At 41.5% G+C, this 27573-nt stretch overlaps 1 protein-coding gene across 8 annotated transcripts in view; it reads right to left on the bottom strand.

The window, feature by feature from the left end:
• The window catches only part of MPP7 (MAGUK p55 scaffold protein 7), a 441047-nt gene that overhangs the window by 107989 nt on the left and 305485 nt on the right, over window positions 1-27573 (bottom strand). For 7 of the 8 annotated variants that reach the window (XM_050939089.1, XM_050939087.1, XM_050939088.1 and 4 more), the window contains one exon: window positions 1583-1714. The exons of the other annotated variant lie outside the window; for it this stretch is intronic. In XM_050939089.1, coding sequence (XP_050795046.1) covers window positions 1583-1714 — 132 coding nt within the window. The remainder of the gene's footprint in view (window positions 1-1582; window positions 1715-27573) is intronic. 8 annotated transcript variants of the gene reach the window in all.

The raw sequence follows: 27573 nt of genomic DNA, 5'->3' as shown, positions 1-27573 counted from the left end.
TCATTGCTGTGTGTTTGTTTATACAAATCCAAAATTAACAATCCTAAATTCTAAGACAGTAAGGAACATTGGCACTTTGCAATGTCTAGTTAGTGTATTCCCTTTCTCCATAATGATAAGCATGCATAAAAATTTCAGCAAGTTTGCACCTGAAAAATACACTGTACTTTATAAACATTTCACAAAAGTTTTCAGGTATCTCCCTTCCAGCATTACTTTTTCAAAGTTGATACTTCTTTTAAAAATAGCCACTTATATGAATAAGCATAACATAAAATCACAATTTTTGAGACCATGTTTATTTACTGATAACTAAAACCTGCTACCAGTTAAAATATTAAATCTGGCCCCAAAGCAATTTGCAAGTGTTTTAAATGTTAAACTTTATGAAAATGGCACAAATTTTGAGATTTTATATTTTTAAGCTTCTGTGACACAAAGCTATTGATACAGACTCAGATAAGTCAATGATGTTTTCAATTAATACTAAAAATGAGTTATTTAATTTTAACTAATTTTATATGGCATACTCAATTTTTCACACCTCTCAGAATTAAAAGTAGATACAATTTCTTCTCTTGACGAAGTTTCTTCTCTAACAGAAGGAATTCATGTGATAAAAAAATGAAAAGCTTTGTAAACAGGCATGTGACTTAAATATTCAGAAAAAAAGATTTAGAATGTTAATACCAAGTAAAATATTTCCATATGGTCAAACTTTTAACTGTACCCATGGGCCCCCAGAGTCAGTCAATACTAAAATTCATTTCTTGTTGCCTGACGCCAGAGATCTGTCAAGACTGATGGCATTACTGAGATATCAGCTGAGACAAGCTACCACTGTATGTCTAACATAGGCATCACTCTCTCCCCACCATCCTGGGTACACAATTGCAGCTCTTTAAAAGTAACTTTTATAGATATTTCTTCAAGATTCCTTTCCATTAAACACATCTTTAGCATAACCTAAAACAAAGCATTTGCTGATTAGAGGGGAAGGGGGGGGAGTAATTAACTATATATTACATAATGTGACTCTGTCTACAGCAAATCAGTACAACAATTTAATATTCCTGTAATACATACTTGGCTTAATTTAATTTTTCCAGATATTCCCATGAAGCTATCAACTTTCTGCTGTTTTAATCCAAACTACAAAAACAGACAACTTAAATTTGCTCAGACTTCAATTCAAGGTAATTACAAATGTATTTTAAGCTCCTTTTCAATGTACCAAAAGGTCACATTCTCAATTTTAATGCTAACAGGAACAGTTTGTGACAAAGATCTAGATTTCACTGGGGATTCCCTATCATTTTTGCTCTTTAGAACAAGCTCATAGGTCAGGTTCAAGATTAAAAATGAGTATTTCATTGATTTCAGTGGATACTCTGGCCAGAAGTAAGAATATCAACAAGAAGCTCACCCATTTGAATTACTTCAGTAATGTGAACGTGGAATCACAGCTACTTAGCATTCTGGAAAAACTTGAAATGACTATTTATTCATATTTCCAGCTAATGCTAGCCATCTTAATCATTTTCTACTATTAAAGAAAGCAACAAAAGGAAAGATAACTTACCAGTGGTTCCCTATTTTTGACCAGTCTGATTATTTTTACTGAATCTTCCTCCTCATCAATATCATCAGGGATGGGAGGCAATACTGGATCATAGTTCTTCTGAGCAACAATATCATGTACAGAGAGCAAAGCCTGAAATTGTCAATGGTCAACATAAATATTAGTCTGAGAAGCCTATAAAATACAAAAGGCAACAATTCATAATCTGAGTGCTGTAGTGTCATAACAATTTATGTAGAGTGCCTATTTGTTTATGCCATTTTAATAGTGTGTTAAACAATAATAAAACAACACAATAAAATAAATATAGTTAAGATCCACAATGCACATAGCTATAAATTGTGGATGAAGAAAGGGTGTTTTAAGCATAAGTTAGGATGCTGAGCACTTAGTACTTTTATTCCTAAATTATAAAAGTTGTAGTCTGGAGCAGGGCCGCCCAGAGGATTCAGGGGGCCTGGGGCAAAGCAATTTCGGGGGCCTCTTCCATAAAAAAAATTGCAATACCATATTCTTGTGGGGGCCCTGTGGGGCCTCGACAAATTGCCCCACTTGCTCCTCTCTACAGGTGGCCCTGGGAAAAATAAACCTTCCACATCTCGGCACAAACCCAGTTTTGAGAAAACTTCTTTACAAGGTATCACTGGTTCTCAGCATCAGTTAGTGCTAAAAGGCACTAAAAGTCATTAAAAGGGTTGGACAAATATTTTCCATCAAAACTTTTTTTGGAAACTTTTCAAAAACTAGGGGTTTTTAAAAAGCAGAAAAAAATCACGGACAATGTCTGCTTTTCTTCAAAATTTGTTGTGTTTTTTAAATTGAAAAGCTGAAATTAGTCTGCCAAAACCTGAATACGGCTTGGGGTTTCAGAAGTGTGTGGCCAAATATTTGCTGCTTGCTGTGTTTGATTGTTTAAAGAAACAATAAAAAATTCTGCTTAAAAAATCCAAAACTTTTGAACCACCTCAGCTTGTGACCAAATGCCTGAGCCCATCCTGTCAGAGATTTTTCCAGGTTTCTAATACTCTGCTGGCTTCCTTGACTCATATCTGTCTCCATAACTTTGGGTTCATTTAGGTTAGAACATAAGAACAGCCATACTGGGTCAAACCAAAGGTCCATCCAGCCCAGTATCCTGTCTACCGACAATGGCCAATGCCAAGTGCCCCAGAGGGAGTGAACCTAACAGGTAATGATCAAGTGATCTCTCCTCTGCCATCCACCTCCACCCTCTGACAAACAGAGGCTAAGGACACCATTCCTTACCCATCCTGGCTAATAGCCATTAATGGACTTAACCTCCATGCATTTATGTTTCCTAGAGACTGGCTCCATGGGGTCCCTCACAAACTGGAGACGGTTACTGTGGGTTTGTCTTTAGTACAGCTTATGTAAATACTTCACGAACTGAGCATTTGAGCTTATTCCAGAATCTGTTGTGAAAACTGACATGCTTAAAATAGCACATGCATGTGAATGGACATAGGATGCTAAAATTAAACTAACCCAGGGGTTCTCAAACTGGGAGTTGGGACCCCTCAGGGGGTCACAAGATTATTACTGGGGGCTGCGAGCTGTCAGCCTCCACCTTAAATCCCGCTTTGCCTCCAGCATTTATAAGTGTTAAATATATAAAAAAGTGTTTTTAATTTATAAGGCAGGGGTCGCACTCAGAGGTTTGCTATGTGAAAGAGGTCACCAGGACAAAAGTTTGAGAACCACTAAATTAACCCCTCTGAAGCCTCATGGAATGCAGGGGAGGGGAAGGTCTCCCTTGGTAGGGTTAGGAAGGAGGTAGGTGGTGTAGGATATTGCTCTTCTCATGTGATCCCGCCCCCAGTGGCTAATTTTAAATGCAGCTACCCTCCCCAGACATGAATCTCCCTATGGCACTGAAATTAAATGTAGACTATAATTTGGCATTTGAGAAGTGAAAGGGATGGTAGCCCTAATGGAAAAGCTCACAGGTTGGCTCTTCTGCAAGCCTCAAACTGCTGAATGAGCTTTAGGGTAGGGAAGGCTGTGCCTCCCAAACAGCCTGGCCCTGCCCCCTATCTGACCCCCACCCACTTCCTGCCTCCCAACTGCCAGCCCCCCTCAGAATCCCAGACCCATCCTGCTCCTTGCCCCCTCACCATCCCCCAGAGATCCACCACCACCCCCAGACCCCACCCCTGCTCCCTGTCCCCTGACTGTCCCGATCCCTATCTGCCCTCCCCCCCCCGATGAGTCTTATAGACTCATAGACTTTAAGGTCAGAAGGGACCATTATGATCATGTAGTCTGACCTCCTGCACAAAGCAGGCCACAGAATCCTACCCATCCACTTCTATAGCAACCCCCTAACCTATGTCTGAGTTATTGAAGTCTTCAAATTGTGGTTTGAAGACCTCAAGCTGCAGAGAAGTGCAGTGGAAGTGACCCATGCCCCACGCTGCAGAGGAAGGCGGAAAACCTCCAGGGCCTCTGCCAATCTGCCCCAGAGGAAAATTCCTTCCCGACCCCAAATATGGTGATCAGCTAAACCCTGAGCATGTGGGCAAGACTCACCAGCCAGCATTCAGGAAAGAACTCTCTGCAGTAACTCAGATCCCATCCCATCTAACATCCCATCACAGACCACTGGGCATACTTACCTGCTGATAATCAAAGATCAATTGCCAAAATTAATTACCAAAATTAGGCTATCCCATCATACCATCCCTTCCATAAACTTATCAAGCTTAGTCTTAAAGCCAGATATGTCTTTTGCCCCACTACTCCCCTTGGAAGGCTGTTCCAGAACTTCACTCCTCTAATGTTAGAAACCTTCATCTAATTTCAAGTCTAAACTTCCTAGTGTCCAGTTTATACCCATTTGTTCTTGTGCCCACATTGGTACTAAGCTTAAATAATTTCTTTCCCTTCTTAATATTAATCCTTCTGATACATTTATAAAGAGCAAGCATATTCCCCCTCAACCTTCTTTTGGTTAGGCTAAACAAGCCAAGCTCTTTGAGTTTCCTTTCATAAGACAGGTTTTCCATTCCTCGGATCATCCTAGTAGCCGGTCTCTGAACCTGTTCCAGTTTGAATTCATCCTTCTTAAACATGGGAAACCAGAACTGCACACAGTATTCCAGATGAGGTCTCACCAGTGCCTTATATAACGGTACTAACACCTCCTTATCTTTGCTGGAAATACCTCGCCTGATGCACCCTAAAACGGCCTTAGCTTTTTTAATGGCCATATCACATTGGCGGCTCATTGTCATCCTGTGATCAACCAATACTCCAAGGTCCTTCTCCTCCTCTGTTGCTTCCAACTGATGTGTCCCCAATTTATAACTAAAATTCTTATTATTAATCTCTAAATGCATAACCTTGCACTTTTCACTATTAAATTACATCCCATTACTATTACTCCAGTTTACAAGGTCATCCAGATCTTCCTGTATGATATCCCAGTCCTTCTCTGTGTTAGCAATACCTCCCAGCTTTGTGTCATCCGCAAACTTTATTAGCACATTCCCGCTTTTTGTGCCAAGGTCAGTAATAAAAAGGTTAAATAAGATTGGTCCCAAAACTGATCCCTGAGGAACTCCACTAGTAACCTCCTTCCAGCCTGACAGTTCACCCTTCAGTATGACCTGTTGTAGTCTCCCCTTTAACCAGTTCCTTATCCACCTTTCAATTTTCATATTGATCCCCATATTTTCCAGTTTAACTAATAATTCCCCACATGGAACCGTGTCAAATGCCTTACTGAAATCGAGGCAAATTAGATTCACTGCATTTCCTTTGTCTAAATAATCTGTTACCTTCTCAAAGAAAGAGATCAGGTTGGTTTGGCATGATCTACTTTTTGTAAAATCATGTTGTAATTTGTCCCAATTACCATTGACCTCAATGTCCTTAACTACTTTCTCCTTCAAAATTTTTCCAAGACCTTACATACTACAGATGTCAAACTAACAGGCCTATAGTTACTCGGATCACCTTTTTTCCCTTTCTTAAAAATAGGAACTATGTTAGCAATTCTCCAGTAGTACGGTACAACCCCTGAGTTTACCAATTCATTAAAAATTCTTGCTAGTGGGTTTGCAATTTCATGTGCCATTTCCTTTAATATTCTTGGATGAAGATTATCTGGGCCCTCCAATTTTGTCCCATTAAGCTGTTCAAGTTTGGCTTCTACCTCAGATGTGGTAATATCTACCTCCATATCCTCATTCCCGCTTGTCATCCTTCCATTATCCCTAAGCTACTCATTAGCCTTATTAAAGACTGAGGCAAAGTATTTATTTAGATATTGGGCCATGCCTAGGTTATCCTTAACCTCCATTCCATCCTCAGTGTTTAGCGGTCCCACTTCTTCTTTCTTGGTTTTCTTCTTATTTATATGGTTATAGAACCTTTTACTATTGGTCTTAATTCCTTTTGCAAGGTCCAACTCTACATGGCTTTTAGCCTTTCTCACTTTATCCCTACATGTTCTGACCTCACTAAGGTAGCTTTCCTTGCTAATCCCGCCCATCTTCCACTCCTTGTAGGCTTTCTGCTTTTTCTTAATCACCTCTCTGAGATGCTTGCTCATCCAGCTTTGTCTACAACTCCTGCCTATGGTTTTTTTCCCCTTTCTTGGGATGCAGGCTTCTGATAGTTTCTGCAGCTTCGACTTAAAGTAATTCCAGGCCTCCTCTGCATTTAGATCCACTAGTTCTTCAGTCCAATCCACTTCCCTAACTAATTTCCTTAATTCTTTAAAGTTAGCCCTTTTGAAGTCAAAAACCCTAGTCCCAGATCTATTTTTGTTTATCCTTCCATCTAGTTTGAACTGAATTAGCTCATGATCACTCGAACCAAGGTTGTCCTGACAGACCCCCAGAATGTCCATGATCCAACCCCCCCATTCCCTATGCCCTGACCACCCCCCGCAACCTCTGCCCCCTCCCTGCCCCAGGGACTCCCTGCCCCTTATCCAACCCCCCCGGTGCCAGCCTCTTACCCCTGGCTCCCCCCTCACCCGGAGCCTCAGTGCGTCATATCCAGGAGCGTCCCTGAACAGCAGTGCAGCGTGGTTCCGGCGGGGCCTGAGCTCCGCTCCGCTCAGAGCTGCATGGTAAGGGGACGGGACTGCGAGCTCCTCCCTGCTCAGAGCTGAATGGTATGGGGAGGAGCCGCTCGGCCCGGAGCTCCCAGCCCCGCCCCCTTACCACGAGGCTCTGAGCGGGGCGGAGCTCAGGCCCCGCCAGAGCCACGCTGCACCGCTGTTCAGGGACGCCCCGGGATGAGCTGAGGCTCCAGGACAGGGGCAGATGGACCTTTGGTTTGACCCAGTATGGCTGCAGAGCCCGGGGCCTGTGGCAAATTGCCCCACTTGCCCGCCCCTCCCCCCAGGTGGCCCTGGTCTGGAGGAAAAAAGATCTTGTCGGTAAATTACCAGTATTGTTCCTTCTAATATAAATTCAAGTGTATCACTGTCACATGGAAGTTCTTAAAACACAATAGGGAATGCCATAAGACAGACAAGCAAGACAACTAACTTCTGCCCTTGGTTCTGGAGCATCAAATGGTGTGGTGATAAACTGCTACAGAACTATCCTTTTAATAGGGATTCAGATGCTAGCAGCTTCTTTTTCCTGGTTCTTCTGCTCCTTTCATTCCAGTTCCAACAGCATATCACTTTCTTACAAAATTGGAAAACATACTTGACTAAACCAAACCCTTAAGAAGTATCAGTACATGTCACTTAATTTTCCAGTTAAACCTATACATTAGAGCTGGAACAACAGCAACAGCTATAACTATGGATGCCTATTTTTGTGTGTGTGTGTGTGTGTGTTTGTGTATACACACACACATACATATATATACATACATACACACACTTTAAGTCTATTTTCAATGTCTTATAAATTTATGAGTGTTTCATATTTTGGGCAAACATTTTTGTGGCCAAATATGATTTTTTTTTGCAAAGTTTTAGCCAAAAAAGTGAACTGTTTTTGAGAAAGAGTAGACTGAAAATAATACACATCCCCAATCATTTAAAAAAAATCCTACAATTTTAAAAATTAAACCATACTAATGCAGAAATTATTAGGATTATAAAGGTGAAATTTTGCACTGAGTTCTATTTGAGGAGAATGGCATTTTATGGGCACATAAGAATAGCCATACTGGGTCAGACTAATGGTCCATCGAGCCCAGTATCCTGTCTTCTGATAGTGGTTGAAGCCAGATGCATTAGAGGAAATTAACAGAATAGGGCAATTATCGAGCAGTTTGTCCTGTCATCCAGTTCCACCATTTGGAAGTCAAAGGCTTAAGGACATCCAGATTATGGGGATGCATCCCTAACCATCTTGCCTAATAACCATTTATGGACCTATCCTCCAAGAACATATCTAATTTTTTTTTAAACTCAGTTATACTTTGGCCTTCACAACAGTCCCCAGCAATGAGTTTCACAGGTTGATTGTGTGTTGTGTGATGTATTTCCTTATTTTAGTTTCAAACCTGTCACCTCCTTATTTCATTGGGTGACCGCTGGTTCATGTGTCATCTGAACGGATTCCTTACTCACCTTCTCCACATCATTCATGATTTTATAGATTTCTATCATATCACCCTTACTCATCTCTTTTCCAAGCTGAGCAGTTCTAGTCTTTTTACTCCCTCCACACATGGAAGTTATTCCATACCCTTAATCATTTTTTCTTGCCCTTTTCTGCATCTTTTCTAATTTTAATATTTTTAGATGGGGCAACAAAGACTGCATGCAGCATACAAAGGGTGGACTACAATAGATTTATATAGTGGCATTATGATATTTATCGTCTTATTATCTATTTCTTTCCTACTGGTTCTTAACTGTGTTAGCTTTATTGACTGCTGCTGCATATTTTGGATAGTTACCTGAAAACATCTGCTCAATGACTCTAATACTGCATTCAGCCAATATGTGACAATCTGAAGTCGAAGTGAAGGGAACTTACATTTAGGAAAGGGTTAATTAGGAATTCCATAAGCAGTAAAAGAAAACTACTGAATTTGTCTGATACCAGTTCTCTGGTAATTTAAAGGGACATGGGTAATGTTAGACAAAGTATGTAAATATCGCCTTCTTGTTTATAATCCACATAGACTTCAAGCTGTGTTTTGTCAGTGATTATGTGGATTCCATGTTTTTTTTTTAAACAAATCATGGATACACAGCTTCATATCAAGGCCAGACAGAAGCACTGTAATCATCTAGTCTGACTTCCTGTATAATATAGGCCACAAACTCCCCCAAAATAATTCCTTTTGAACTAGAGAATATCTTATAAAAAAAATCCAATCTTAATTCAAAAATTGCCAGTGATGGAGAATCCATCACATCCTTGGTAAATTGTTCCAAGAGTTAATTAATCTCATTGTTAAAAATGTATGCCTCATTTCCAGTCTGAATTTGTCTATCTTCAATTTCTAGCCATTGGATCTTGTTATATCTTTCTCTGCTAGACTGAAGAGCTCATTATTAAATTTGTTCCCCATGTAGCTACTTATAGACTGTGCTTAAGTAATCCAATAATTTCCTCTTTTTTGATCTAAACAGACCTAGCTTCTTGAATGCATCACTAAAGGGAATGTTTTCTAATTCTTTAACAATTTTTGTGGCTCTTCTCTGAACTCTCTCCAATTTATCAGCATCCTTCTTGAATTGTGGATACCAGAACTAGACACAGTATTCCAGCACAGATCACACCAGGTAAACTAACTTCTCCGCTCATACACAAAATTCATATTTATGAATCCAAAAGCATTAGCTCTTTTGGCCACAGTGTCACAGCGAGAGCTCGTCTTCAACTGATTACCTACTACATCCCCCCAATCTTTTCCAAAGTTACTGCTTGCCAGGATAGAGCCCCTCAGCCTATATGTATAACCTACATTCTTTGTTACTAGATGAATATAGAAGGAGCAATCTCTGGTCATCAATGGTAAGGACAATAAGGAATTTCATAAGAGTTCTGAAAAAACTGTCTCAGGAGCTTGCTGGATTGTTAACATTGATTTTCAGTAAGTCTTGGAATACCAGGAAAGTGCCAGAAAACTGGAAGAAAGCTAATTTTGTGTCAGTATTTTAAAGGGGTAAATGAAATGACCCAGGTAATTATAGTCCTGTCAGTCTGACATCGATCCCAGACAAGATAATGGAGCAGCTGATATGGGACTTGATAGATAAAGAACTCTTACTAGTGGAATGGAGTGTTATATGATGACATCATCTGCTTCCTCTCCCCCCACACTATACAGAACAGAAATATTTATTGAACACATTTATCTTTTCTATATTGTTATTGACAATTTTACCATTTCTATCTAGTAATGGACCAATACAGCATCAGGATTTTTGTTGTTGTTCCTACTTATGGCCCTTAATTCAGTCGGCCATAGATTTCTCTTTGTGTCCCTTTACTTCCCTTATCAATTTGCCACAACTCCTAGATTCTGATTTATAGTAATTAGTATCGAAGTCATGATCACTTGTACCTAAGCTAAGACTAATGTTTAGTTCTGTCATCCATTGCTCAATCAAGACGAGGAGGTCAAATATAGAATTCCCACATGTTGGATGCAACTTTTTTTTGTTAGGAAATTATCTCTACTATTTAGAAATTCCATGGATGTTTTAGTACTAACTCATTTGTTACCCACACTCTGAACACTGGTGTGTAGCTAATTAAAGAATTTATTCTCTTTATGTCCCTTGATTAATTTTATTTTCAACCTCTTGATTTTGTGCTAAATGAGTCGTCATCATCATCATGTTCCTATTACACTTCTGGCATTTAAGGCAGTGATGAAGCTCCTCCACTCCTGTCTGTTTCTGACAAGTCTTTTAATGATTCCTCAGCTGTGCCCCAGGTTTTTAGCTCGGCTTCCACAGCTTTTCGCCATCTTGTTTTCAGGCAGCCTCACTTTTCACTTGCCTTCAAGTGTCCATCTTATTGCTACTCTGGTGATGGAATCAGTTTCCATCTGAAGCATACAACCAATTCATCTCCAATGCCTCCTGGCAATGATGGTGCTCAGATCCTCTTGGCCACACTGTGTCAATAGATCTTGGTTTGAGATTGTTCTGGGTCAAAAGATATGGAGGATTTTTCTGAGGCAAGCTGTATGGAATGAAGACAGTTTGGACATGTCATACTTTCTCATTCCCCAGCATTCTGCACTATAAAGCAGTGCTGAAAGTACGCAGCTCCGATAAATCTTATTTGGTTTTGGTGTTGTATTTTAATGATTTACAGACTGTATTTAGTATCAGAGGGGTAGCTGTGTTAGTCTGGATCTGTAAAAGCAGCAAAGAATCCTGTGGCACCTTATAGACTAACAGACGTTTTGGAGCATGAGCTTCCGTGGGTGAATACCCACTTTGTCAGTTGCATCTGACGAAGTGGGTATTCACCCACGAAAGCTCATGCTCCAAAACGTGTTAGTCTATAAGGTGCCACAGGATTCTTTGCTGCTTTTACAGACTGTATTTAAGTTCCTGAAGGTGTTCCTGGCTTTACTGATTTTGTTTCGGATGTCCTGGCTTGTTCCACCGTTCTGGCTGATGCTGCTGCCCAAGTATGTGAATGTTTCTATATTGGTGAGAAAATAATCCTCTATCCATACTGGTGATGGTGAGGAAATATTAAAGGTCATGATATCGGTCTTATTGTGGTTGATTTTCAGTCCAATTTGCTGGCTGAAAGCGTTGAGTTGAGTTATTTTTTCTTGTGTATGGTGTTGGGTATGTGATAGGAGAGACACATCATCTGGGAAGTCCAGGTCTTCAAGGAATAAGAAGTGTCTATTTAATGCAGGAGTTGGCAATCTTTCAGAAGTGGTGTGCTGAGTCTTCATTTATTCACTCTGATTTAAGGTTTTGCGTGCCAGTAATACATTTTAACGTTTTTAGAAGGTCTCTTTCTATAAGTCTATAATATATAACTAAACTATTGTTGAATGTAAAGTAAATAAGGTTTTTTAAATGTTTAAGAACCTTCATTTAAAATTAAATTAAAATACAGAGCCCCCCAGACCGGTGGCCAGGACCCAGACAGTTGAGTGCCACTGAAAATTAACTTGTGTGATGCCTTTGGCACACATGCCATAGATTTCCTACCCCTGATTTAATGCCTCTTGGCATGTCTTTTCTCATACGCCACATTACACAGTTGATGGCAATGTTGAAAATGATTGCAGACCCTTACGTACTCCTGTTTTGACTTAAAAACTGAGCTCACTGTGATAAACATTGCATGTAAAGTTGAAATAGAAGCTTTTGATGACTTTAATTATACAGAAAGGAATTCCACATGCCTGCAGGATGCACCTGTAAGTGCTAAATGAGTGCTCTGAGACAATCACTTGGATGTTCTTCTGCACTCCGTTCACTGGAAGTTGTGTACTACCTTTGAGATATCCTGTGATACAGTGTCATTAGTGCCAATATGAACTATCACCAACGGATCCTTGCCCATCAAATTCAGAAGCCTATCCAATCTTAGTATGACATCTTGTGTCTTAACTCTAGGAATATAGCACACCATCCTTATATCTGCCTGTCCTCTGAAGAATGTTACTTCAATTCTTCTTCGTACAAAATCCCCAACAAGGCTCATCTGTCTGCCTTGGACGGTTTGAGATCTCTTTGTAGGCAAGCTTGATTTTCTTACAGGTTGGACAGAGCAGCCATCCACAGGTGTTCTCCATACAACTCACTGTTCCATTCAAGATCTGGAGAGAGATCTTCCACTATTTCTATTTTGAGGACCTATTATCGATTGGAAACTTTCACTGGTGTTGAATTCTTCCTGGTCCTCTTCTTTCTGGCGGCCAGAGCTTGCCCATTCTGATCTGCCTTCAGAAGTGTAGAATGACACCTCATGCTCTTGCTTAGCTGCCAATCCTTCTGTCTGATTCGCTCTCTCTAGTTCCTTGGTGGATAGCAGCTCTATTTTTCCTTCAGTTTAGGGTATTGATGTTTCCCAACCTGGTTGTCCAGGAATTCTTTAGCTTCTCCAATTCTACGTAGTGTCTCCAGTTGCCCTGCTAGTTTAAGAATATTTTCTTCCATTGCTGACACCAACTTGCACTACGTACACAGGAAGTCCCTTCTGGCTTCAGGCTAGAAAGAGAACATGAAACATCTGTTGCAGATCACATACACTATTTCATTGCTGGCCACTGTGGAATTGAAAAAAGAGTTGTATCTGGCAGGAAGGACTCTCATACTCCCTCTCTCTCAACTCCCTGAAAAACTATCACCTCTGCATAGACCCCATGCTGACCAAGCAACCAAGGAGTTAATGCTGTAATCAGCAGCCAGCGCTGACTGGTATTTTCACAGCAGCTGGAAGAATAAAAGAGCTGAAAAGTAGAGGGGTGAGATGGTTGCCAGAGGAGCTAGCAGGCTAGAGAAGGAAAGTCCTACTAGCAAACTGGTGAGAAACCACCCAAAGACAACATTGAAGAGAAAGGATGACCGGCTCTACAGGCTGAAGAAGCCTACAGAGCCATCAGAGGTAGGAAAGTGCTCAAGGCACAGCAGGAGTCATTGAGGCCCTGGTTTTAGGGCCCTGGGCCAGAACCTGGTGGGGTAGGTGGCCCTGAGTCCCCTACTAATTCCCTCAGAGACCTAAGAACCAAAGGGATTCTTAGACTCTCTGAGGATCAGCTAACCCTACCAAGTATACAAAGAAACTGGCACACCCCAGTGGGACAGAGACTAACACCCTTTATAGCCCAGAACGGGACTCCCACAGCGTCTCAGGCAAGAGGAGCTGACTGACTGCCCCACCAGATCGAGCAGACTCTGTGTAGTGCTCGGTGCTCAGAGGGGGCACTGTCACATTAACATACCAGCTCAAACTATCCTTTCAGCTGCTTCTGTTCATGGTTCTCGGGTTTGCCTACCAAGTAACTTTTTGTACCAAGTCTCCCTGTTTAGCTCAGCTCAGCTCCATCCCTCACCAGCAAGGAGCAATTAAACATTCAGAGCAAACAGTGAGGATGATCAAAGATCCAAGGTTCAGAGCCACACAGCTCTTACCAAGACATCAACAAGCAGACCTGTTTCGGCTGCATACTGAGGAGCCCATAGCCCAGCTACAGGTATCCAGGTATGCAGAACTCACACAGAGAACAAATGCACCATTCGCCAAGTTCCACTGGCTCAAAGTGGAGAGTCCACACCACATTCTCTGAAACTCTCCTGTTAGCTGTCTCTGTTTATGGTAGATGTGATAGTAAACAACTGTTGTGCTAGATCCTCAACAGTATGAGCACAGGAAGACTATATCTGCTACAAAGAGTTATAACTGTTTTAGTGTTTTTAAAGACTCATTAATTTTATAATTATATACATTAATTATTTTGCCTTTTCCCCCAAAAACCCTAACATGATTTATCATATTCTTTATCGTAAGTCACCAGCCCTAAAAGATCAATTGTTTTTATGACATGAGCTACAGCCCCATGCTATCAATTAAGGTTCTCACTTGAAAGATGTGCCATGTAGAATTGCACATACAAAATATCATGCCATCATATGTGACTGTATCTAGAGATGCATGTAAGATATCGAATGAAACATTAAAACAAAATAAGGGTTTGCTTTGTATAGTTAAAACACTTTTAAAACTAGTGTTCTCTAACAGATTTAATAAAAACAGATGAAAATAATCTGAAGTACTATTTCTGTACTAAAAGGCAACAACTTAAACATGTTCAAAAGAAAAAGACTGTTGATAATGAAACAAACACATTCCCCCCAGTTCTAAAGATAACTATGTTATAAGTGATTTGGATATTTCCTTGCTGTAACTCTGTGAGATCAGATTGCTAGCCATGCAGTCTAGCTAAACCATGCAGCAAGACTGTTGGACAGAACCCACGCAGTGATTATTGATTTTTCTATAGTAACCAATGTGAAGGTAGAACAGAATGGTAAAGGAAATGGTGACAAAAGAAATAGAAAAGTCATGTTATACTGATAATGCAATACATGAAAAACAAATATGATGTGGGATGATAGAAGCTTCTTTAACAACTTCTCTGAGAAGCAGCATAACATACTTGTGCATTCTTGCTCTTGATTAATGTGTTCATCTTGAGTGTTAGATAAATACCAAGCATTTGACAGAAAAAAATGTTATCACTGTAGACGTAACTGTATTTTAAAGAGCTCCAGTAAGATTGCAGTGTCCAATTTTTTTATATATATATAATATAAGTTTAAGTAGCTCTGAGTAAAAAACATCTTTTATTATCAGAAATGTCATTGGCAAGGACAACTTCTGATGTCCAGAAGTGCAGTTTAAAGTTATTTTGTCTTTACTTAAGTTATTCAACAACATATAAATCCACTAATTTCTCAAAAGAAGAAAGGAAAGGAAGATAAATGTAAACCTAGAGAAAACACTATCAACTACAAGTAAGCAATATCTTTAAAAAAAGTGGGGGGCGGGACATGACATAGAATATCTCCTCCACAGAATTTTTTCATAGTTAAAATATATGAGAAAAGTAACATATAAAGAGTAGAGAAATGTTTTTGCAACAACTTTTATCTTGTTTGTACTTATATTTAATTTTAAAATATACTCATCACAAGAAAGGTTTATAAAAACAGATGTACTGAACATGACATAAAAGTCTGGGACTTCTTTAAAAGCACACCGTTGATATCTGACCTTTTGGCACTTACATTAAAGGGAAGCTAATATGAACAAAATCCCTAGGAAAGATCTACCTCATGCCAACTTACCACACTGAGTTTTACTTCTTACAACATTTTAAAAAGAACTGAAAGATGAATCATAATAGTATACTCTGATGTCCTTATCCACCACAGGAAGCTGCTAGAAATTCTGAGAACTTTTTACACAACTCTTTGGAGTCATGCACAGAGTCCAAAATCAAGATCATGTACACCTAGGGACCTCTGGCAAAAAGATTTTGTTGTAGCTAAGTTTTATGCTTATGATTCACTAATGTAAACATGGTCCATATTTAGAACTCAAAAGAAGGTATGATTCAAATTCCTACACTACCTAAATATAAATATTGATGTTCAGTTAAATTCTTAGACATGATCGAGCTGGAAATGAATACTTTAAAAAATTCTTTAGTAACTAGTGCAGTACTTTTTATATTAAAGCTGTCAATGATCATTTTACAGTTAAGAATTTATGACTGGCACTTGGAATAAGCAAGCCTAAAAACTCATTGCTGACTTATGAATGCAGTGCCTTCTAAGATCAGTTTTTAGCTTTTCCCCTTATTCAAAAATATTCCTCAATTTAAGATTCAATTTTAACTTTACACTGAGGAAATGTTTAGCAGTGTAGTTCACTATATAATGCATGTGCCTTAACTCAGCTATGGCAGGAAGCAACAAGATCTGAAGAGAAGCCCAATCCCGCTATTCCTCACCCCACCCCACCATTCTTTTCTGAATGTAACTGCATCTGGATGAGATGCAAGACAAAAAGAGCAGCTGCATAAGCCGTGTCAAAGGGAGGAATCCATATTTCTGAGAGTGCCACAAAAAGGAGGTAGGAAAAGAAAAGACAGTGGATGGCAGCAATCTTCTTCAAGATGTAGGAAGTATTCCAGAGAGAGAAGACGATGGAATGGAAAGGCAGGGATAGATGTGTGGTCTGAAAGGGAGGAGATGGAGATGGTGACAAGGAAAGGTGAAGGAAATGAGACGGATGAAGTTGGCACAAATACCACTGTAAGTGAGGAGGAAGTGAACATCAGATGTGTATTTGACACCATATGGGAGAGAGAAAAGGTGGAGAGAGGGAAGTGGAGCTGTTGAGATGAGCAGCAGCAAGGAGGAGGGTAAAAAGGAACAGGAAGAAAAGAGATTGCAGGAGAAGAGGAAGAAATAGAAGAAAGACTTGGAGAAAGGAGACTGACAGTAGAAATTATGAGATACTCAAGAGGAAGTAATAGCAGAATATCATTAAGGGCGAGCAACAAACAAACAGGCAAATCAGCTAATACTGACTAGAACAATCAAGCATACTAGCTGAAGCAATTGATTGGGTTGAAGAGCCAAGACCAACACAGCAAAACAGCAGAAACAATGAAAACAGAGACAAAAGATGAATCGTTACTATGATACTCAATTGTATAAAAATATTTAAAATCCATTCTGTACATGTGTAGCTCTGTATTCTTAATATCTATAGTATATTAATGTTCTTGGCATAGTAACATCTCATTTGGGTCAATATTAAGTATATATTACTTTTTCCTCTTAACCATGGTGGATTTTTATTCTTGAATATATGGACTTCCTTTCAAAAAAGGGTAATTTCCTTGCCTGAAAATGTAGTTTCAGATTCACCAATTGAACTGATGGGTTTACCTGTAGCTGTTACTCAGACAGTAACAACCAATAGAAGGCTAGACTTTTCACATCTTCAGACTTCCACTTCCTCTTGCTCATTGCTTGGAACCCCAGGAGACACTTCCGAAGTCTAACTATTCTCACTGTCCACAGAAACTCACAGCCAGTCCATGTCATCTGGTAAAGGGGTTAATATTCTTCCAGATGGCAGCCCTATGATTTTTCCTCAGTTGTGGCCTCTGCCTTTTCTGCTCACATATGGCTATTATGGCAGAGTAAACCCTGATTTTAAACCAACAATGAAGAATTTCAAACCAGTATGCCTCTTAAATTCATAACCTGACTCATTTAGCTAAAGTGTTCTTGACACTTTAATCCCCTCCCCCTCCTTAAGTATCTTCCCAGAGCACAAACAGATGAGTTGTATGCTAGAAACTATGTTCTGAACAAATTATCATCCTTCTAATATTTGGGCAATCCTTCATCAGCTCCTTCTTTAAAGAAACAGAGGTAGAATGAAGCGGTGGCTATCTCCTGACGAAAAATAAGTGTCTTTGTAGAGGTAGCATATATCTTTTGTTCTCTGACCTAAAACTCTTGAAGACTGAATCTAAAAAAGATAAGAATATATTACGGAAAAACAAGCAGCAAAGATTGCATGCCCTTATGACAGCATGTGTCTCTGAAAGAGGAAGATGTACTATAGATTCCATTCAGCCCCCATATTGACTAAGTCAAACTATGAGGCTTGCGGACACAAAACAAAAGCTACTGGAGGAGTTGAGCTGGGACTTATTCCCTCCCAAAAATCATTAAGGGTCCTCTTTTCCCCAAACACATAGATGAAGTGCAGTTGGAGAGAAGTCACGTAGGTCGTTTTGAGTGTATCCCAGAGATGCCCAACTAAAAAAATTTGAGTTCTTGGCAACATTTGTTTTGCCTGCTTTCTACTTTTATACACTGAAGAAGTGAGGTGGTATTATTGAAAGAGTAAATATATAATTCAATTTCACTAAAATCAGCTACTATTCCAGGAATTGGAGAACAGCAAATGTGAACTCATCTTTAAAAATACGATCTTGAGATTTACAAACCAGTAAGTTGGACCAAGTAAAATGATCGAAATGTAAAAATAAATTATAAATAAATAAATTATAAACTACCAAAATGATCATAGTATGATAGGGATAAACCAGTATATTTAAAGGAAAATCCTGCTTCTCTTATTAAAATTCTTGGAGCATGTCAACAAAAGAGTGAATACAAGAGAAACAGTTGACATGGTTTATATGGACTTTCAAAAAGTTTATGACAAACCCTTCACATAAAGGTATTAGCAGGAATGTTGTGAGCAAGACACAAGAAGTAATTCTTCTACTCTACTCTGCGCTGACTAGGCCTCAATTGGAGTATGGTGTCCAGTTCTGGGTGCCACATTTCAGGAAGGATGTGGATAAATTGGAAAGAGTCCCGAGAAGAGGTTTAGAATTATTATTAACATTATTAAAGGTTTAGAAAACATGACCTAGGAGGGAAGATTGAAAAAGGTGGGTTTGTTTAGTCTGGAAAAGAGAAGACTGAGAGGGGACATAACAGTCTTCAAGTATGTAAAAAGTTGTTACAAGGAGGAGGAAGAAAAATTGTTTTTCTTAACCTCTGAGGATAGAAGCAGCAGCAATGGGCTTAAATTGCAGCAAGGGAGGTTTAGGTTGGACATTAGGAAAAACTTCCTAACTGTCAGGGTGGTTAAGCACTGGAATAAATTGCCTAGGGAGGCTGTTTGGAGTCAAGTATCAGAGGGGTAGCCGTGTTAGTCTGGGTCTGCAAAAACCAACAGAGAGTTCTGTGGCACCTTTAAGACTAACAGATGTATTGGAGCATAAGCTTTCATGGGTGAATACTCACTTCGTCAGATGCATGTCATGATGCATTCACCCACGAAAGCTTATGCTCCAATACATCTGTTACTCTTAAAGGTGCCACAGGACTCTCTGTTGCTTCCATCATTGGAGATTTTTATGAGCAGGTGAGACAAACATCTGTCAGGGATGATTCAGGTAATACTTAGTCCTGCTACTAGTGCAGGGGACTGGACTAGATGGCCTCTCAAGGTCCCTTCAAGTCTTATGATTATGGAAAACTAAGTAGTTATGGGGTGAGAAAGACAGCAATGACATGAGATTAGTAACTGTCAAGAGACAGAAAAAAAGCAGGAATAAATGGTCAAAGTTCTGGTCTGGACTAGTGTTAAATATATATTCCAGTGATCTGGAAAACGGGAAAATGGTGAGGAGATATGGGGGCTATAGGATATGGCCTTCTGCGTGTGAGACAGGAGACTGCTGAAGAAAAGGGTAGTCACAAACAGAATCAAAAGGAGACCATTGAGTTTCACTGACAGAAAGGACAATTTACTTAATATCTGTTTACTTGGATAGTCATGTCTGTAAAATTACTATGTTTTTCCATTTTCATGAGCTGAGCAGAATCGTTACTTGATCAAGATGTGATTTTACCCTGCATGATGTTTCTCCTCCCAAACTGCCAAATATTTTCTTAATGTTGCCAACCATTTATGTGCTATATGAATACCATCGTTAAATGCATGTAATTCAGCATTCAGTTCATAGATTAGTATTGGTTACTTTATGTGGTCGAACTTGTGTCATGTAACTGAAGACTTTCTTTGATTTCCTTTTCAAAATCCTCTATTTTCCCCTGCCAATCTGCCTGGCTTCATTCTTGTTTATGATACAGTTGGCTGCTACTGAACATTTGCATTTCCGTACCTCAAGACTGTTGCAGCTCAGGCTGCCCCAATTAAGTTATTACATAAAACAGAGGTAATAGTGTAGTGTAACTAAGGTAACAGGAGGATTTTGTCTTAAAAACAATATTTAAGTTGTATTCTTTCCTCTCCTTTATGTTATTACAGTATGTTCTCTACCACATTAAGAATATGTCATGGTTGGTTGTTGATTTCTCTTGGTTGGTATACATGGTAATTAAGGTATGTCTTTTTGCTTTCTTTTTTAAAGTGCATTTTAGCTATTAGAATGTTTGATTTGTTCCTTTTTCAATAGTATTTATATATACACACAGAGAAACAAAAACTTATGAAAATAAAAGAGTTAGGTAGCTTGATTCACATGACTCAAACCCATAATAAAAACCCAAAAAACGACTGACAACCAACTAACCAACCAACCGTAAGGAGTCTTTAAAAAAAAACGGGGGGAGGGATTTCCAGAATTACAGAGACAAGTCAACCAATGGAATGAGAACTCAAGATTTGAAGTTGACAGTGTGTAAGTTTAGAACTCTTTTCTTCTCCAAAAGCAGCAAAGAATCCTGTGGCACCTTATAGACTAACAGACGTTTTGGAGCATGAGCTTTCGTGGGTGAATACCCACTTCGTCAGATGCATGACTACATGCATCTGACGAAGTGGGTATTCACCCACGGAAGCTCATGCTCCAAAACGTCTGTTAGTCTATAAGGTGCCACAGGATTCTTTGCTGCTTTTACAGATCCAGACTAACACGGCTACCCCTCTGATACTTTCTTCTCCAAGAAGTCTGTCAGAAAGTAGGGGAGGGGACCAAAATAGCAGCATACTGCACATAACTTTAGGAAAAGCTGCCAATACCCCTAATTTTCATAGATTCACAGGTTTTTAGGCCAGAAGGAAATATTGTGATCATTTAGTTTGACTTACTGCATAAATGTCAACCATAGGTTCACCCACTAATTCCTGCATAGAGCTCATAACAGTTTTTTCTTTCCAAATGGCAAGGAGATGGATTCAGATGATACAATATGGGTACAGTACACAGTAAAAACCTAGATTAGATTACAAAAAATGTACGTGGATCAAAAGGTTTTTTCATAGCCAAATATCTCCCACAGAACACTGGGAAAAGTTGTTTTAAAATAATCATATAAAACAAAAACAAAATGAAAATTGAACACAAATTTCTTCCTCTGTCTCCTTTCAATTTATTTTTTTTAATCCTCGCGTCTCCTCCACATAAGAGGAGGAAGCTTCTGGAAGAGAGGAGCTCTCTGTTTTTACCACTCTCCACACAAAAATCTTCACTGCTACTGTCTACTTCTCCTTCACCCTCGTGGTTGATATGTGGGGCATCTATACGTTATCTCCTGAAAAGTAACTGCAGGACACAGCTGCCAACTTTCACGTAGTAAATAAGCACCCCGATTTTCACAATAAGCCAAAAATCAAGCTAATCCCATTTCAAAACAAGGTCAAAACAAGCCAATCCCTAAGAACCCCAACACTCTATGTGACTACATACCCCCAGCATGCATTCTGTGACTCTGGTGGGCCAGTTGTGCACCCCTGACTCTCTCCTTTCCCTTGCCCCTGCTTGCCTCCACTTGCTCGGAGCCGATCAAAAAAAGAAGCAACAAGCTATAACAAGCAACAAGCTACAAGCCACTCACAAGCTGATTAAGCCAAAAACAAGCCCAACGTCTGTGGTTTTTTTCACAGGTTTGGCATCTGTAGGGATCTGTCTACACAGCAATTAATCCATGACTGGCTGTTTCATTTCAGTGTAGACTTCAGAGCTTTGGCTGGGCTCTAGGTTCCTGAAAGGTGAGCGGGAGGTGGGGGTGGGAAGAGCTTGTGCTGTAGCCCAGGCCCGGCAGTCTAGGAGTGCAGTGAAACAGATCTTTTAGCCCAGGGGTCTCACAGATGCAGCCCACGAGGTTATTTTCTGCGGCCCGCGAGCTCCTTGTTGCCCCCCTACACTCCCCCAGCGTTTACCTAGAGTGGCTCCGGCCCGACACGTACCGAGGGCAGGGCAGGGCAGGCTCCCTGCCTGCCTGCCCGCCCTGCCCCCGCGCCAGGAAGTGGACAGAACCTGGGGGAAGAGAGGCACAGGGGTGTGTGTGGCTGTTGCTTCAGGCACCGCCCCCAGCAGCTCCCATTGGCCGCGGTTCCCCGTTCCCGGCTGACGGGAGATGCTGGGGGTGGTGCCTGAAGCAACAGCAACAAAACACACCCCTGTGCCCCTGCTCCCCCACGTTTCAGCTGCTTCCTGAAGTGGCACTGGGGCAGGGCAGGCAGGCAGGGCAGGAAGCCTGCCCTGCCCCCGGTGCGCACTGGGCCAAAGCTCGCCCCTCAAACCCCTCTTGCAGTCGAACCCCTTGCCCTGAGCCCCTCGCCACACCCTGCACCCCGACCCCCCTGCCACACCCTTCCTGCACCCCAACCCACTGCCCTGAGCCCCCTGCCGCACCCCAACCCCCTGCCATAGCCTGCACCCTGACCCCCTGCCCTGAGCCACCTACTGCACCCCAACCCCCTTCCTTGAGCCACCTGCCGTACCCTGCACCCGACCCCCTGCCCTGAGCCCCCTGTCGCACCTCGCACCCATCCTGCACCCCAAGCCACTGCCCTGAGCCCCTTGCCACACCCCTCCTGCATCCCGATCCTCTGCCCTGACCCCTTGCTGTACCCCTCCTGCACCTCAACCCCCTGCCCTGACCCCCTGACGCACCCCTCATCCCTCCTGCACCCCACACCCCAACTCCCTGCCCTGAGCCCCTGCCACACCCCACACCCCTCCTGAACCCGCTGGGGGCAGGGAGGGGGCGGAGTTGGGGTGGGGATTTTGGGGAAGGGGTTGGAATAGAGCAGGGAAGGGTGGGAAAAGGCGGGGCAGGGCTGCATGGAAGGGGTGGAATGGGGGCAGGGCCGAGGGTGGGGGTGTCAGTAATGCGGCCCTTGGACCAATGTATTAGTCCTCATGTGGCCCTCGTGGTCATTTGAGTTTGAGACCCCTGCTTTAGCCCAACCCCCTTAGCCCAAGTCAGCTATGGGTTTTTAATTGCAGTGTACACATATCTTAAGAGGACATTACAGAGTTCCATGTATACTGTATCAATAGCTTACATACAACATTTGCTCAGAAAAATACAGGTTTTCTTCCCTAAATGCCAGCTGCAAACTCAACCTGCCATCTGAAGGTCAAGCTGTTCTTTCTGGCTCCTGCATCACCCCAGTAATGAGAATTCTGCAAATAAAGATTAGTTAACAATTCTGTTGATGCAAGAGGCAAAACAATTGGTCTCATTCTTCTGTATATCTGTAACAGAAGTAAAAATATTAAACTTTCTATTTTTGTCAGTACAGAAAGAAGGTACAACTTGGATCACACACGGGAAGCAGATCTATTGTTGAGTATAAATGTGCCATTTCCACAGTGTCATTGCGCTGTCTGTTCAAAACAGCAGCCACTATTTCAAATCAACTCAACTCCATTTCCGATGTGATATTAAAATATTTTAAAATACAGAGAATCGTATGATGAACACTACCAGCAAACTTAGAAGATTACTGATGACACTTCCAATCTACTTACATAAATATGAAAAATTCTGCTTTCCTGAACACGTTATAGCTTCCTATTTTGTGATCCCACATGCTAGCAAAGGATATTCTCATGAGGTAAGAGAGGGACTAAAAAGTCTCCCAAGATACATTATAGAGATCAATAAGAGGGGAAGATCATTGTGTATCCTGGGAGACATGGTCCAGGCAGGTAGCACAGCCCATAGTGGAGAATGAATATATCTGAGACACACAACAGCTTACGTAAACACAGATCAATGTTACACTGAAATGTTTTATTCAGTTTTCTCAGATACAAAGTAAAGACTAATTTCAAGCAAATTCCATGGGAAAAATGTTGATTTTGCAGAAACCACACTTCTCAGCTGAAAAAACAATGAAAAATTCTCAACCAGCTCTGGCTCCAATTGAAAGGGAGCAAGAAAAAAAGGCCTGTGAAATGTTAAGTTTAGATCAGGATTTTCTTTGATAGATCATAGACCACCGTAAAAGCATATTTTGCTTACATTTAACCAAAGATAAATTTTCTCTGAGAGTTTTCAGTCTCTAATTCTTTTAGAAACACCTTAAATAATTTGTTGCTGCCAATAGGACATATCTTATTGTCATACTGTCTTTGTGTTCTACTGATGTAATGATAAATTTTAGCTCATGATAGATGTCAAGCCTGCTGTACCGATTCTGGTCCATGCAATACAACTTCTAAGCAACTACTGGTTAATGTAAATCAGCCTTAAAATGCTTTGAATGATTTATTGAAACTTTTGTCAAAAGAGCAATAGAGACAAGCACTCTTATCAGAATAACCCATTAGGGCTCCATAGGAGCCAAGTAACCAGCAGATGACTGTGATCATGGCAGCAAACTCATCATTTAATAGGGTACACAATTTACCAGCTTCACACCAATACCACTAGACCACCAAGAAAATGCAGAGTAAAATACCTAAAAAAGATGTTTTAAAAACTCAGGTTCAAATATGCAAGAAATAGTTAAACTGAAAGCAATGAAATTGCTCAGGTTTCACTGGGTGTGTAAATTTTGGTAACGTTTAGTTCAAGATCCTAAACGGTGATAATATGAATAAAGCTGAAGTACACAAAGGTGATGAAAAGTGAGTCTACTTAAATGTGCATATTGTTAGCATTTTATTAAATAAAAGGTCTGACTACATTAAAAACAATTTAAAGTCTATTGAAAATAATGAAATAGGAAACACATATCTCGTTTATGGCTTTGTACTCTAAACTAATGATTGACTACCAGATGCTCCTTCTCAGTTTTCTGTTTTAAACTAATTTAAAAACATAAATAACGTCAACATTTCTAGATTCTCTCTCTTTTCTGAGCAGCATTTTTCAGTAAAGGTTGTCTATGGACAAGTTAATTTGAAAGTATTCCCAGTCATGCAAGACTGGTTTCCTCTTCAATCTAAATTATCTTAAAATTACTCCCAAAATTCTATTCACGCTAATCAGGACCGGCTCTAGGTTTTTTGCCACCCCAAGCAAAAAAAATGTTGGCTGCCCCCCGACCCCAGCCCTGGGCTCCCCCTGCATCCCTCTGCTGCCCCAGCACGGGGTTCTCCCTCCCACCTGCACCTCATGCCGCCCAAACTCTGGGCTCTCCCCCCCACCCCACCCGCACTCCCTGCTGCCTCGCCCTGGGCTCCCCGCAACAGTGCTGACTCCGTCCGTTCCCGCCTCGCCTCCAGCCAGTCTGGCGCTGGCAGGGTCAGGGTAAGCAGTGGGGCTTCCAGGCCGCACTTCAGCCCAGGGTCCCTCCAGCCGGGACTCCCGCCTCCAGGACCGGCCGGAACCCAGGACGGCAGACCGGGGGGACCACCTGGAAGAGGGCTGAGGAGCCAGGGCAGGGCAGCCCCAGAGGAAGTGGAGCCCGGAGAGCAGGACATGGGCGCCACACAGCAGTTTCCCAGGCACTGGTCCCCACTATGGCCCTGCTGCTGCTCCTGGCCATCCTGTCGCAGTCCCTGGGTGGCTCTGGCCGCTTCGCCCAGCCCCAGCTGCGGCGCGGCCACCCTGTGGCACCTACAGGTGGCTCCGTGCGCCCTGCAGGCCAGTCCCCAGCCCAAGTGTCCCCCATTCTGAGCCGGCCCGGTCCAGACACAAGATGCGGGCGCTGCTCCCCGACGCAAACCACAGCGGCCCCAGGGCGCCTCCCAGGCAGGATACACTGCTGCTGCCAGGGCTGGCTCTAGGCTTTTGTCGCCACAAGCACAATAAATAAATAAATAAATAAATAGGCTGGCTGGAATGCAGCCCCTGAAAATGTGCCACCCCAAGCACCTATTTGGTTTGCTGGTGCCTGGAGTTGGCCCTGACTCTAATGTAATAAAAGAGTAGCCAAGAAAAATACTTATAAGAATGTCCAGTGCTTGTTCTCAGCACAGCTACAGGTACAGTTTCTGAAGTACTCCACATAGTTTAGATTCTCTTGTGCCTTCACACATTCAGTCTTTCACAATTGTGCCTTTTGCTCCTGTCATGTACTATTTTTGCACTTCATGCCAGGGGTTGGCAGTCCTTTTAATATACCCAAACAAACAGTAGATAAAGAATTCCACTACAAGCAGTCAGAAAGACCATAAGCATTCTTAAGTGGTTAGAAAATAGTCCATGTTCCTCCAAAGCAGAAGAGATATCAACATTTTTAAAAATAATTTTCAGCACAGTGGCTTTGATGTTTTAGTATGACTCCAACTGGTGGTTAGCCCTTAGGTCAGTGGTCCCCAAAGCGGTGCCTACTGCCAAGGGAATGCCACGCCACCGAGGAACGCAGCCACTGGACAAGCATCCGCCGAAATGCCACCGAGAAAAGGCGATGCCAAAAAGCGTTGCCGCAGAAATGCTGCTGGATTTCAGCGGCGATGCCTCTTGATGGCACTGCTTCTCGGTGGCATTTCGGCAACAATGCCTCTTGATGACACTGCTTCTCGGCGGCGGCGCTTCTGGGCATTGCCGCTTCTCAGCGGCATTTTGGCGGCGGCGCTTCTGGGCATTGCCGCTTCTCAGCGGCATTTTGGCGGCTGCTTGTCCGGCAGCCACGCTCCTTGGCGGCATTTCAGCAGCTAGTCATCTGGTGCTCGCCACACTGAAAAGTTGGGGATCACTGCCTTAGGTAATAAAAACAGCACTTATTTTACACAAATCAAAGCACACTATATTCACTCTGACAGGAATAAATTTGAAGAGGTAAATTCAACAGTGTGATATGTAGGAAATTAGGTATGCAACTGCTGTTATTAAAACCTCAGTGTTAAATAAAAGTGAAATCTGAATCCTCTCTCATATATCTCCATTTCAAAGTGAATCAAAACCCAGAAAAAATGGATTAACTCTGGCATGGCAATCTTTTTGTGACAGAGCAATCCTTCTGGCCTGGAGCCAGACTAACAAAATTTAGCTCCCTGAAATATTAATTCCTATGATTTATTGCTTTGGTTTTTAGAATTTAAAATTTTAAAAATTTAAGAAAAATTGTGCTCATGTACCATGGCTCTTTATCAAACAGAACACAGCTTTGCCACCCTGTTAAAGAAGGAATGGAGAGTTTTTAAATCATGGAATGTTTTTTTCCAGTTAAAACTAGAATAGAAATTGAAACCTTTAAAATGTTAGAGTCATAGAATCATAGACTTTAAGGTCAGAAAGGACCATTATAATCATTAATCTGACCTCCTGCATAACGCAGGCCACAGAATCTCACCCACTCACTCCTGTAACAAACCCTTTACCTATATCTGAGCCACTGAAGTCCTTAAATCATGGTTTAATGATTTCAAGGTGCAGAGAATCCTCCAGCAAGGGACCTGTGCCCAACGCCACAGAGGAAGGCAAAAAAAACCCGGGCCTTTGCCAATCTGCCCTGAGGGGAAATTCCTTCCCGACCCCAAATATGGCGATCAGCTAAACTCTGAGCATGTGAGTAACACTCACCAGCCAGACACCCAGGAAAGAATTCTCTGTAGTAACTCAGATCCCACCCCATCTAACATGGCAGATTGTTCCAGAACTTCACTCCTCCGATGGTTAGAAACATTCATCTAATTTCAAGTCTAAACTTCCTGATGGCCAGTTTATATCCATTTGTTCTTGTGTTCACACTGGTACTGATCTTAATGAATTCCTCTCCCTCCCTGGTATTTGTCCCCAGATGCATTTATAAAGGGCAATCCTATCTCCCCTCAGCCTTCTTTTGGTTAGGCTA

Source organism: Gopherus flavomarginatus, chromosome 2 (assembly GCF_025201925.1).
Source record: "Gopherus flavomarginatus isolate rGopFla2 chromosome 2, rGopFla2.mat.asm, whole genome shotgun sequence".
NCBI classification, from domain to species: Eukaryota; Metazoa; Chordata; order Testudines; family Testudinidae; genus Gopherus; species Gopherus flavomarginatus.
Note: the sequence above shows the minus strand (reverse complement) of the source record. Positions and strands in the feature narration are given on the sequence as shown.